Below are 13,761 nucleotides of genomic sequence, written 5' to 3' on the forward strand. Positions count from 1 at the left end.
ATGTGCCCGTACTCAGAACAAGCTGCTCGTCAGCACATGACCGTACTCAGGATAAGTTGCTGGTCGGCACTTGACCGTGCTTAGAACATGCTGCTTGTCGGCACATGACAGTACTCAAAACAAGTTGCTAGTCAGCACATCACCGCACTCAGGACAAGCTGCTCATTGGCAAGTGACCATACTCAGGATGAGTAGCTCGTCACAAGTGCCTGTACTCAGGACGAGCTGCTGGACGGCAAATGTCCGTACTCAGGATGAGCTGCTGGTTGGCACATGACCGTACGTAAGACGAGCTGCTGGTCGGAATGTGACCATACTCAGGAAGAGCAGCTGGTCGGAACCTGACCGTACTCAGAACGAGCTGCTTGTCGGCACATGACCGTACTGAGGAAGAGCTGCTAGTCGGCACATGACCATAAGTATAAGTATGCAAATCACATATAAGCAGCTGCATGACAACCGCTCCAAGTACTCAAACTGTGTATAGGAGGTGGCGCCAAACTGAAGCTGCAGGAAAACCTATTATCTCCTCTGTTAAGGGTTTGCTATAAAGGAGGCCTCCACTTGGAGTGATTCTTGTGGGTGGAAGCACTGATATCTGGAAAAACCTTAGTGGAAGCATCTGGTGTGTACAGATCCAATCATGTTCTGCTCAATATCCTTGATGGACATATAACGTTGTGGGAACATCCTTCACCATGCCATGGAATATCAGCAATGCCAACAGCCATGTTTCTACGTGCAGTCTTCGCATCTTCCTCACCATAAAAAGAGAAATTTTCTGATCATTATACTAAAAAATAGACCAAATAAGTCACTTGGAAGCTTCGTAAAAAGTCGTTGCTGCCAGCAGTGACGCAAAACTTTATGTAAGCAAAGAGCAATTTATGAAGTGTGCTTCCATTATGGAGAATATTTCTCTAGCCGCACATGTCACCAATAATCCAACACTTATTTCTGCTGTGTACACAGAATGTCCTTTTCAAACAGCTTTAATGAAAAGCAAGGGTATAAGGATCAAAGTCTTCTAGGGTGCAACGGTGACCAGGACCATGGAGTCAAGAGGGCAGCCAACGACAGCATAATTTTCAACTGAATGAATGTGCTGCCTCGGACACACATTCAACTGAAATGTACAACGTAGCAGGGCTATAGCTATACACAATGCCGGCCAAACAGTGGCAGCAGCTGTTATCCGAGTGCCCATCGAAAGCAGCACAGACCGGTACTGTCACAACCCACCTGCCCCCTGCAGCCGCTATGGAGCAGTAACACGATGCTGTCTGTCATGGAAACACGGACAGGAAAGAAGAATAGTTACTTTTTTTAAATGTGTTATTATATTATTACAGTAAGAGTCCCAGGATGGGGGGCAATATTACTAGAAGGGTCATAGGATGGGAAACAATATCACAAGTAGAGGTCCAGGGGACATTATTACAGTATAGGTGGTCAGGACAGAGGACATTATTTTAGGATGTGGGCCATGAATGTTACAGGATATGGCCAGGTTAGAGGACATTACTACAGAATGAAGAACATTATTATAGGAAGGGTTACATTATTACAATATAGAAGCTAGGACAGATATTGTTATAGGGGCCAGTACATCTGACCAGCATGTTGGTGGGGGCCTAGGTCCAAATTATTCACTGGGGCACCTAGGACTCTAGATAGTCCACTGATGAATAGTCCCCCAAACTAGCGGAAGGCATTGGCTGCCATAAGGTCTGGTCTAAGTGTCCAAACTTCGAGGCACAAAGGCTGAGGCAAACAATGGTTTAAAACTCATTGGCAGGAATTTACTGAAGCACCTAAAACCAACTCATGAATTTCAAGACTCACTATGGCCATCACATTTTTCCAAAAGAGTCCAGTGAAGCACATAATTTTGTACTTGTACAGAAGTCACGACTTATCCCAGAATTATAAAAGTAAATGTTGGAGTTGGAGAGAGCCATGGTTGTCCCATTTCTGAACAAAATTTCAGGAAAGAGGGAGGGGAATCCCAGAAATGGTCATCATTTCTCTGCTTTTCTCCTATCAGGCCACAGACTTTCAGGCCTCAGGAGATTTTCTTGAATAATCTGAGCTTCCTTGACTTTTAAAAGAACAAATCCTTGATGGGAAACCCCATCCCAGCAGCACAGCCACGTCCGACCCTGGACAATCATCATCTGTATACGCAAAAGGTTTAGAAAATACCACAAAAAATGAAACCCTTCCAGGACCTGTGTGGATATCCATGTTCTTCACTATTCGCTCATACAATTTTTTACAAAAAAGTGAACTTAAGCAATTGATTCCAATATTCCAAGCAAATACAGTACATCTGGCCATTGAAATCCTCATTACATGTAAAAGCGCTGAACGCTCTTGTGTTCTCTAAGTGAAAGCTGCCGGATGAGAACCTTAAGACCTCCAGTCTTATTCAAGAGAATGGCGTAGCTTCCCAGTGCACATGCTCATATGCATCTGTCCTATCATTCTAGAGAGAGGGTGGAGCTTCCCACTGCACATGCTCATAGGCATCTGTCCTATCATTCTAGAGGGCGGAAATCCCCACTGCACATGCTCAGAGGCAGCTGTCCTATCATTCTAGAGAGAGGGTGGAGCTTCCCAGTGCACATGCTCATATGCATCTGTCCTATCATTCTAGAGAGAGGGTGGAGCTTCCCACTGCACATGCTCATAGGCATCTGTCCTATCATTCTAGAGGGCGGAAATCCCCACTGCACATGCTCAGAGGCAGCTGTTTTATAATTCTAGAGAGATGGCAGAGCTTCCCACTGCACATGCTCACAGGAAGATGTCATTGTATTATTCTAGAGAGGGTCAGGGCTTCCAACGTCACATGTTCACAAGCACCTATCAAATTAATATTCTAGAGATGCAGCAAAGCGCCCACTGCATATGCTCACAAGCTCCAGAGCTATTATTATTTGAGAGCGGTAGGTACTTCCCACTGCACATGTTCACAGGCACCTGTCCTATTATTTGAAAGAGGGAGGAGCTTCACATTGCACATGCTCACAGGCACCCATCCGATTACTATTTGAGAAAGGGAGGAGCTTCCCTCTGCACATGTTCACAGGCCCCTGTCCTATTATTATTCAAGAGAGAGAGGTGCTTCACACTGCACATTCTCATAGGCACCCATCCTATTATTATTCAAGAGAGGAAGGAGCTTTGCATTGCACATACTCCCAGGCACCTGTCCTATTATTTGACAGAGGGAGGAGCTTTGCATTGCACATGCTCAAAGGCACCCATCCTATTACTATTTGAGAAAGGGAGGAGCTTCCCTCTGCACATGTTCACAGGCACTGTCCTATTATTATGCAGGAGAGGGAGGAGCCTCACACTGTACATGCTCACAGACACCTGCCCTATTATTATGCAAGAGAGGGAGGAGCCTCACACGGCACATTCTCATAGGTACCCATCCTATTATTCAAGAGAGGGAGGAGCTTCACTCCATACATGCTCACAGGCACCTGTCCTATTAATATTCACACTGCACATGCTCACAGGTGCCCACTATATTATTTGAGAGCAGGAGGTTCTTCCCACTGCACATGCTCACAGGCACCTATCCTATTATTATTCGAGAGAGGGAGGAGCTTCACACTGCACATGCTCACAGGCACTCCTTATATTATCAATTGAGAACAGGAGGTGCTTCCCACTGCACATGCTCACAGGCACCCATCCTATTATTATCTGAGAGAGGAAGAAGTTTCATACTGCACATGCTCACAGGCCTTTGAATATTCTCACCAACATCTGTCCTATTAATATGTTAGATAGGCTTCTGTCAGTGTAACAGGATGCAGACATTGTAATTCTATAGTAATTATCTCCTTAGACAAAAGAGTATTTTTTTTACTACTTCTGGAGAACCATTTAAGGGTCAAACTAGCTTCTTTTTATCAGTGCTATTCTAAAGCAAATTATTAAGCAAAAATTGCTTAAAAATATATTTAGGCTTAAAAAAAAATTTCTGCTCAGACTGCAGCAAAAAATTGTGCATGTAGACTCCCATTGACCTGTACGTCCTCACTGCAGCACATGATCTAGCAAGATATTTGGAATAATGCAGAGCTAAAAGTCTACAACTTGTATTCTCTGAAGCTCTCTCAGAAAAGAAATACTGTAGGTGACATTATGGAACATGCACAAACCCACCAGACTTGCCAACTCCAGCTCGGCCAAAAACAGCAATTTTCACTTCTGTGCTTTTCGCCATGTTGACCCTGTTGATCTTCTTAGAGGTTTCCGTCTTAATGACTCATTGTTAATCCTGACAAGTCTTCAAATCTACAAAAAGAAGAGACGAACATAATCCAGACAATGGAGCCCATGTTACCAGGGCATTTATTAGACAAGGCACCTATTAGGGAAACTATTCCTGATGACCTGATGTTGCCAAAACCCTACCTACATAAATCAGACACATGCGCTACATAAACTAGAAGAACTAGAAGATAAGAGCATGGGCATCACATGTCAGATCCAAAGACACAGTATATGACACTGGATTATAGCAGAAAAACAGCTGACAAGAGCCTTTTCATGCCGGCCACCAAGCAGCCAGTATCATGCAGGTCTTCTGTGGATCTTCTGTGGACTATAGCCACCCACACAATCAGCCTTAGCCCTCTACACCAGCTTTTTGGTCTACAGCAGATGTCTCCTCGTCTTGTTACAGAGTATTTTTATTAGTACGGGTCGGGGATAGCTTGCTGTTCACTGGAGGTAGGATTGCCAGGACCCAAAGCGATCCTGACATCACATATTTGAACATATTATTTAATAAGATGCTTAACTTGTTTAGAAAAAGTTGACAAGCTGAGCAATTAATAAATGTAAAATACGCCTCCAGCTCTAGCCACCGTCATACAGTCTTACTATGTACACATGGAGTTTATTGGAGCAGGTCCTTGTCAAAAAACGCTGGTGGCTTATTAATGCCTGAGAACTTTTCCTATTCATTTCTATTGTAAAACACATTATTGTTCATATCTTCACACTTTTCTGCATTTTTCTCTAGTTCAGGCTTTGAAAAAAGGTGACTCTTGATGGAAAATGCTCCAAACTAAGGACTGTCCTATCAGAAAAACTCTTTGAAAATGTTTCAGGAAACAAAATAATTTACCAAATCTTCCACACGAAAGGAGCATATCCTGAAAAGGTATTCACTAGAAAATTTGTCATTTTCGACCATCTCAAAAAAGGTCTATCTGCGCATGGTCTAAATCATGCTGATGGCAATTTCGACTGTGATTCTGCAAAAAAATAGAAAATTTCCATCTTAGAAAGAATATGATGGGCGTTAGAGACCTGAAGGTTATAGTAAATGAAGATTCAGGCGAAGACTGAGAAGTTTAGAAATGGTTTTGGGCTCCTGTTCTCTGTGATCGGCTATATAAAAGACGTCTGTAAATGTCCTTAATGTATGTAGAAGACGTCTGTAAGGTTCTAACTTGCCGCCATGGCCATGACGACATGGCTGGTCATCAGGGAGAGTGGAGGAATGGAAAGAATGTGCTAATGTAAATCCACTAGACCGACAATCGGTGTATAGATCTCAGCTCTGAAAACCGCCAGGGAAGATGTATCCAACTTTTCTAAACATTCAAAGAGGGTCCAACAATCTTAGGATCAGAGACCTCGGCAGTCCCCCAAATATACACAACTCATTTATAGTTAGAGGCATCCTTCAAGGAAAAGTCTAAGACTCTACAAGAGACAGAACACAAAACTAATAATGCAGCTCGAAAGACATAAGAATGGCAATCTGTGAAATGTTCCTACAGACTGGGTTAAATATTGGGTCATTTAGCACTATGGATATCATAAAAGTGAACAAAGCCACTTATGATGGCTGCACAGATTTCAGTGCACGAGGCTCTCAGACGAGGAGTCGAAGAAGATTTGTGGACCACGGCTCAAGAGATTACCTGGATCACAAGACTTGACAATGTCATGGAAAGTGGGACCAGCCCTGTCTCAGAGCAGCAGATCTCAGCCTTTCCGACACTGGTACACCCTAGTCAAAGAAATAAAGCCCCCAAAGCTATGGTCGGTGGCAATAGAAAGCACCTGTCCTCAGATAGCAGCATATTACACTGCAATATTACAGGGAGGACAACTCATATGTAAAAATAAGTTAAGGTTCAACTAAACTCAGGTCAACCTTCAATCTTAAAAATCACAAAATATACTGTATGCCTCATCTAACTCTAATCAATGTCCACTTAGGGTACCGTCACACAGTGCAATTTTTATCGCTACGACGGCACGATCCGTGACGTTCCAGCGATATAGTTACGATCTCGCAGTGTCTGACACGCTCCTGCGATCAGGGACCCCGCTGAGAATCGTACGTCGTAGCAGATCGTTTGAAACTTTCTTTCATCGTCTAACGTCCCGCTGTGGCGGCATGATCGCATGGTGTGCACGATATTGTATACGATGTGTGCATAGTAACCAACGGCTTCTACATCGCACATACGTCATGAAATTATCGCTCCAGCGTCGTACATTGCAACGTGTGACAGCAGTCTACGACGTGCCGTCGTAGCGATCAAAATGCCACTGTGTGACGGTACCCTTAGGACTGCAGTGTAGTACTCAACCCTAACCCCAGCCCAGAAGGTGTTAATTAATGCTACCATGCAGTGATCACTGATACCAAAGGCTGCCATAATGCCATCATATACACCTGCTATCCACCCCAGTATAATTATTGCTATCACCCACCCCAGTATAATTCATGCTTCCACCCACACAAGTACAATTACTGCTACAATTACAGATTACATTTTCGAATAATATAATCTTATCTGCAATTCATGTAGGGTTAGCTGGCGGAGTAGGGATAGTGTCTTAGAGGCATTTAGACAGGGTTCATTACGTTACAGTTCTTATTGCTTCCATGTACAATCAAAAGTACTTTCAAGCCAATTAAAGTAGATTATATTCTCTAATAATACCACACTAACGGTACCGTCAGGCTCAGCAACTTTACGAGAACGACAACGATCCGTGACGTTGCAGCGTCCTGGATAGCGATCTCGTTATGTTTGACACGCAGCAGCGATCTGGATCCCGCTGTGCCATCGCTGGTCGGAGCTAGAAGTCCAGAACTTTATTAGGTCGTCAGGTCAGCGTGTATCGTCATGTTTGACATCAAAAGCAACGATGCCAGCAACGAGCATAGGGCCCCTAGATGTGTCAGATCGGTACACTCCGGCTGTTTGACATGGAGCTAACAACCAGCGAGAACGAGAAGTGAGTCGCCGTTACGTCACTGGATCGCTCCTGCATCGTTCTGGAGTTGCTGTGTTTGAAGTCTCTACAGCGACCTAAACAGCGACGCTCCAGCGATCGGCTCGTTGGCTATATCACTGCAGCGTCGCTGAGTGTGACAGTACCTTTAGCTGAAAGTATTTTAGGGTTAGCTGCTGGAGTAGGGATAGATTAGAGGCTTCCAGTCAGTGATTATTGCATTACAGTGCCTCCTGATGCACCCTAAAACCAACAGTCCTTATCAATGTTATATCTATTCTATTCCCTATTAAAACCGCTGTTAGCTGCATTTAGAGTAGGGCTAGGTGCTGGAGGAGGACTACTTTTGGATTAGAGGAAGAGGAGGAGGACAAGAGAAAGAAGAAATCATGAGGGACAGGCGTAGAGGGACAGTTCATGCCATGTGTGTAGCTTGGATATCCAATACTTGTACGGAACAGAGGAATAGAACGGTTGGGTATGTGCTCCTTCACCATCTTAAAAAACTTTTCCCTTCTTGTCAGACTGTCCCAGGCATCACGGATGGGTGCTGAAATGGTATAATGAAATTGCTGCAGACCTTTGATTGTGTTCGCCTGCCTCTCTTGGACCTGAGTGTGCCTCCCTCAGCTCTCCTCATGGGTTGCCCAAGGATCTATGAACTCTGCCGCCAGCGTTGTCAGATGGGATTTTTTGTACTAATTCTTTGACTAGAGCCTTCTGGTATTGCACCATTTTACTAGCCCTCTCTGCCTGAAGGAAAGATGTAAAGTTCTTCTTGGAGCAAGGGTCAAGAAGGGTGAGAAACCAGTAATCAGTGTATAATATGCATATAATGTTAAGGTCAGGAGAAAGGCAGCGGGACATACAGTCATGTGTGCCAGACTCCCAACAGGCAAGACTTCCCTGTCCCCACCAAGAGGGCGACTGTCCATCTCCTCCCCCTCTTCAGCCAATCCACATTGAACAGACAGGATGAAGCAGGTGTGGGAGCAGGCAACCATCTCTTGCTCCTCCTCAGCCTTTTCCACCTCATTATCACTCAACACGCACTGAGAAGATGAGTTGGGTCTAGGTATTATCACCCTGTGTACTTTTTTTCCTCCATCTCCACTTGGTCCATATGCAAAGCTTCCTATTTAATTGTGAACAGCGAGAGTTTGAGTAGACACAGAAGCAGGATGGTTAAGCTGATTATGGAGATATTATTATTATTTATTATTTTAGTGCCATTTATTTCTTGGCATTTAACATGTAAAAAGATTATATATAAGATTTATATACACAGTCTTCATCCCAACTCTAACCCATCTCTTCAACCTATCACTAACAACTGGTGTTTTCCCCTCAAGCTTTAAACATGCCTCAATCACACGTATCCTCAAAAAGCCTTCTCTTGACCCATCCTCTGTATCTAACTATCGCCCTATATCACTTCTCCCCTATGCCTCAAAACTACTGGGCAGCTCGTTGGCGCTGTGGTTAGCACAGCAGCCTTGCAGGGCTGGAGTCCAGGGTTCAAACCCCACCAAGGACAACATCTGCAAAGAGTTTGTATGTTCTCTCCGTGTTTGCTTGGGTTTCCTCCGGGTACTCCGGTTTCCTTCCACATTCCAAAGACATACTGATAGGGAATTTAGATTGTGAGCCCCAACAGGGACAGCGATGATAATGTATGCAACTTATAAAGAGCTGCGGAATATGTTAGTGCTATATAAAAATAAAGATTATTATTACTGGAACAACACGTCCATCTTGAACTGTCCTCCCATCTATCTTCCTGCTCCCTTTTTGACCGCTTACAATCAGGCTTCCGGTCACACCACTCCACTGAAACTGCCCTAACTAAGGTCACCAATGACCTATTAATCGCAAAGAGCAAGTGACACTATTCTATCCTCCTCCTCCTGGACCTGTCCTCTGCCTTTGACACAGTGGACCATTCCCTGTTGCTGCGGACCCTCTCATCCCTTGGGATCAGACTTGGCCCTATCCTGAATCTCTTCATACCTAACTGACCGAACATTCAGCATCTCCCATTTTCACACCACCTCCTCACCTCGCCCCCTATCTGTCGGAGTCCCGCAAGGTTCAGTCCTAGGGCCCCAGCTCTTCTCCATTTACACCTTTGGCCTGGGATAGCTCATAGAATCTCATGGTTTTCAGTATCATCTCTATGCTGATGACACACAGATCTACATCTCTGGACCAGATATCACTTCCCTACTAACCAGAATCCCTCAATGTCTATCCGCTATTTCATCCTTCTTCTCCGCTAGATTTCTAAAACTTAACATGGACAAAACAGAATTCATTGTCTTTCCCCCATCTCACGCGCCCCCCCCCCAAGTAACCTATCCATTACAGTAAATGGCTGCCCACTCTCCCCAGTCCCACAAGCTCGCTGCCTCGGGGTAATCCTTGACGCTGATCTCTCCTTCAAACCACATATCCAAGCCCTTTCCACTTCCTGCCGACTTCAACTCAAAAATATTTCACGAATCCGTACATTCCTCAACCAAGAATCTGGAAAAACCTTAGTCCATGCCCTCATCATCTCTCGCCTTGACTACTGCAACCTCCTGCTCTGTGGCCTCCCCTCTAACACTCTCGCACCCCTCCAATCTATTCTAAACTCTGCTGCCCGACTAATCCACGTATCCCCCCGCTATTCCCCAGCCTCTCCCCTCTGTCAATCCCTTCACTGGCTCCCCATTGTCCAGAGACTCCAGTACAAAACCCTAACCATGACGTAGAAAGCCATCCACAACCTGTCTCCTCCATACATCTGTGACCTCGTCTCCCGGTACTTACCTACACGCAACCTCCGATCCTCACAAGATCTCCTTCTCTACTCCCCTTCCCACAATCGTATACAAGATTTCTCTCGCGTATCACCCCTACTCTGGAACTCTCTACCACAACACATCAGACTCTTGCCTACCATTGAAACCTTCAAAAAGAGCCTGAAGACCCACCTCTTCTGACAAGCCTACAACCTGCAGTAACCACCGATCGACCAAACCACTGCATGACCAGCTCTATCCTCACCTACTGTATTCTCACCCATCCCTTGTAGATTGTGAGCCTTCGCGGGCAGGGTCCTCTCTCCTCCTGTATCCTCACCCATCCCTTGTAGATTGTGAGCCCTCGCGGGCAGGGTCCTCTCTCCTCCTGTATCCTCACCCATCCCTTGTAGATTGTGAGCCCTCGCGGGCAGGGTCCTCTCTCCTCCTGTATCCTCACCCATCCCTTGTAGATTGTGAGCCTTCGCGGGTAGGGTCCTCACTCCTCCTGTACCAGTTATGACTTGTATTGTTTAAGATTATTGTACTTGTTTTTATTATGTATACCCCTCCTCACATGTAAAGCACCATGGAATAAATGGCGCTATAACAATAAATAATAATAATAATATAATAAAAACGAGTACAGTAATCTTAAATAATAAAAGTCACAAATGGTACAGGAGGAGAGAAGACTCTGCCTGTGAGGGCTAACAATCTACAACGGATGGGTGATGATACAAGAATTGGTGTAGGAAGGAGGGGTTTGGGTTCCTTCAGAACTGGGCCGACTTCTCAGTTCGCTACAGGCTCTACGCTAGGGACGGGCTGCACCTCAATGGGGAGGGTGCAGCTGTGCTGGGGGAGAAAATGGCTAGAAGGTTGGAGGAGTGTTTAAACTAGGGATTGGGGGGACGGTATTCATTTTATAGGAGGGGAAGATAGTGCAGATAGAGACCTGGGCACAAATAAGGAAGTTAGGGTGGCGGTGGCATGGGGGGTGGGGTTAGAACAGTTAATAATTTAAGAAAGAGTAGAGGTACAGAGAGGAACATCAAGTGCATGTATACTAATGCCAGAAGCCTCACCAACAAAATGGACGAATTAGAACTAATGTTGTTGGAGCATAATTATGACATAGTGGGGATATCTGAGACGTGGCTGGATGAGAGCCATGACCGGGCTGTTAACTTGCAGGGTTATAGTCTGTACAGAAATGACCGAATGGATAGGCGAGGGGGAGGGGTGTGTCAGTATGTAAAATCGTCCTTAAAACCCATCCTGCGTGATAATATAGGTGAATTTAATGAAAATGTAGAGTCCCTGTGGGTGGAGATAAGGGGAGGGCGAAAAATAATAAATTACTGATAGGGGTCTTTTATAAATCTCCAAAAATAATGGAAGCAATGGAGAATATCCTCGTAAAGCAAATAGATGAAGCTGCGACTCAAGGAGAAGTCATTATTATGGGGGACTTCAACTACCCTGAAATAGATTCGGGAACAGAAATCTGCAGTTCCAGCAAAGGTTATCGGGGTCTGACAACTATGAGAGACAATTACCTCTGACAACTGGTTCAGGACCCAACAAGAAGGGGGCACTGCTAGACCTAATATTAACCAACAGGCCAGACCGCATAGCAAATATAAGGATTGGGGGTCACTTGGGGAATAGCGATCACAAAATAATAAGTTTTCATGTATCCTTTAATAAGATGTGTAGTAGAGGGGTGACAAGGACACTAAACTTCAGGAGAGCAAATTTCCAACGGATGAGAGAGGATCTTGGTGCAATTAACTGGGACGATATCCTGAGATATAAAAATACACAAAGAAAATGGGAGACGTTTATTAGCATCCTGGATAGGACCTGTGCACAGTATATACCGTATGGGAATAAACATACCAGAAATAGGAGGAAACCAATATGGCTAAATAGAGCTGGAAGGGGCGCAATAAGTGACAAAAAGAAAGCATTTAGAGAATTAAAGGAAGTAGGTAGTGATGAGGCATTAAATAAATACAAAAAATTAAATAAATTCTGTAAAAAGCAAATCAAGGCAGCAAAGATTGAGACAGAGAGACTCATTGCCAGAGAGAGTAAAAATAATCCCAAAATATTCTTTAACTACATAAATAGTAAGAAACTAAAAAATGATAGTGTTGGCCCCTTAAAAATGGTCTGGGTGAAATGGTGGATGAGGATGAGGAAAAAGCCAATATGCTAAATGACTTTTTTTCATCAGTATTTACAAAAGAAAATCCCATGGCAGACACAATGACTAGTGATAAAAATTCCCCATTAAATGTCACCTGTTTAACCCAGCAGGAAGTGCGGCGGCGTCTAAAAATCACTAAAATTGACAAATCTCTGGGCCCAGATGGGATACACCCCCGAGTAACATAGTAACATAGTAACATAGTTAGTAAGGCCGAAAAAAGACATTTGTCCATCCAGTTCAGCCTATATTCCATCATAATAAATCCCCAGATCTACGTCCTTCTACAGAACCTAATTGTATGATACAATATTGTTCTGCTCCAGGAAGACATCCAGGCCTCTCTTGAACCCCTCGACTGAGTTCGCCATCACCACCTCCTCAGGCAAGCAATTCCAGATTCTCACTGCCCTAACAGTAAAGAATCCTCTTCTATGTTGGTGGAAAAACCTTCTCTCCTCCAGACACAAAGAATGCCCCCTTGTGCCCGTCACCTTCCTTGGTATAAACAGATCCTCAGCGAGATATTTGTATTGTCCCCTTATATACTTATACATGGTTATTAGATCGCCCCTCAGTCGTCTTTTTTCTAGACTAAATAATCCTAATTTCGCTAATCTATCTGGGTATTGTAGTTCTCCCATCCCCTTTATTAATTTTGTTGCCCTCCTTTGTACTCTCTCTAGTTCCATTATATCCTTCCTGAGCACCGGTGCCCAAAACTGGACACAGTACTCCATGTGCGGTCTAACTAGGGATTTGTACAGAGGCAGTATAATGCTCTCATCATGTGTATCCAGACCTCTTTTAATGCACCCCATGATCCTGTTTGCCTTGGCAGCTGCTGCCTGGCACTGGCTGCTCCAGGTAAGTTTATCATTAACTAGGATCCCCAACTCCTTCTCCCTGTCAGATTTACCCAGTGGTTTCCCATTCAGTGTGTAATGGTGACATTGATTCCTTCTTCCCATGTGTATAACCTTACATTTATCATTGTTAAACCTCATCTGCCACCTTTCAGCCCAAGTTTCCAACTTATCCAGATCCATCTGTAGCAGAATACTATCTTCTCTTGTATTAACTGCTTTACATAGTTTTGTATCATCTGCAAATATCGATATTTTACTGTGTAAACCTTCTACCAGATCATTAATGAATATGTTGAAGAGAACAGGTCCCAATACTGACCCCTGACATATGAGAGATGAGAAGTAGGTTTGTTCTGCTGCAGCGAGTGTTGCCTTGAAAGTAGAGAGGGACTGTTTGAATGCAATGAAATGCTAGTTGGAGTGGGATCTTTTCCATCTCAACTCAGCAACCCTGGAAGCTCGGCATAGAGGTAACACCAAATGTCATCCAACAGCACCAGAGAGGAAGTAAGCAGACTGCTATAGCTCCAAGCCTTCCCAAGGGGAAAATGTGAATATCACCGTCGACTCCCTGAAGGTGACTGGGAGTCTATAA

The 13,761-nt window shown here is 44.3% G+C and overlaps 1 protein-coding gene across 3 annotated transcripts in view; it reads right to left on the reverse strand.

Moving 5' to 3' along the window:
• The window catches only part of LOC138674913 (ras-related and estrogen-regulated growth inhibitor), an 83,582-nt gene that overhangs the window by 37,802 nt on the left and 32,019 nt on the right, over positions 1-13,761 (reverse strand). For all 3 annotated transcript variants that reach the window (XM_069762739.1, XM_069762740.1, XM_069762741.1), the window contains one exon: positions 4,189-4,320. In XM_069762739.1, coding sequence (XP_069618840.1) covers positions 4,189-4,249 — 61 coding nt within the window. In that variant the 5' untranslated portion in view covers positions 4,250-4,320. The remainder of the gene's footprint in view (positions 1-4,188; positions 4,321-13,761) is intronic.

Source organism: Ranitomeya imitator, chromosome 4 (assembly GCF_032444005.1).
Source record: "Ranitomeya imitator isolate aRanImi1 chromosome 4, aRanImi1.pri, whole genome shotgun sequence".
NCBI classification, from domain to species: domain Eukaryota; kingdom Metazoa; phylum Chordata; class Amphibia; order Anura; family Dendrobatidae; genus Ranitomeya; species Ranitomeya imitator.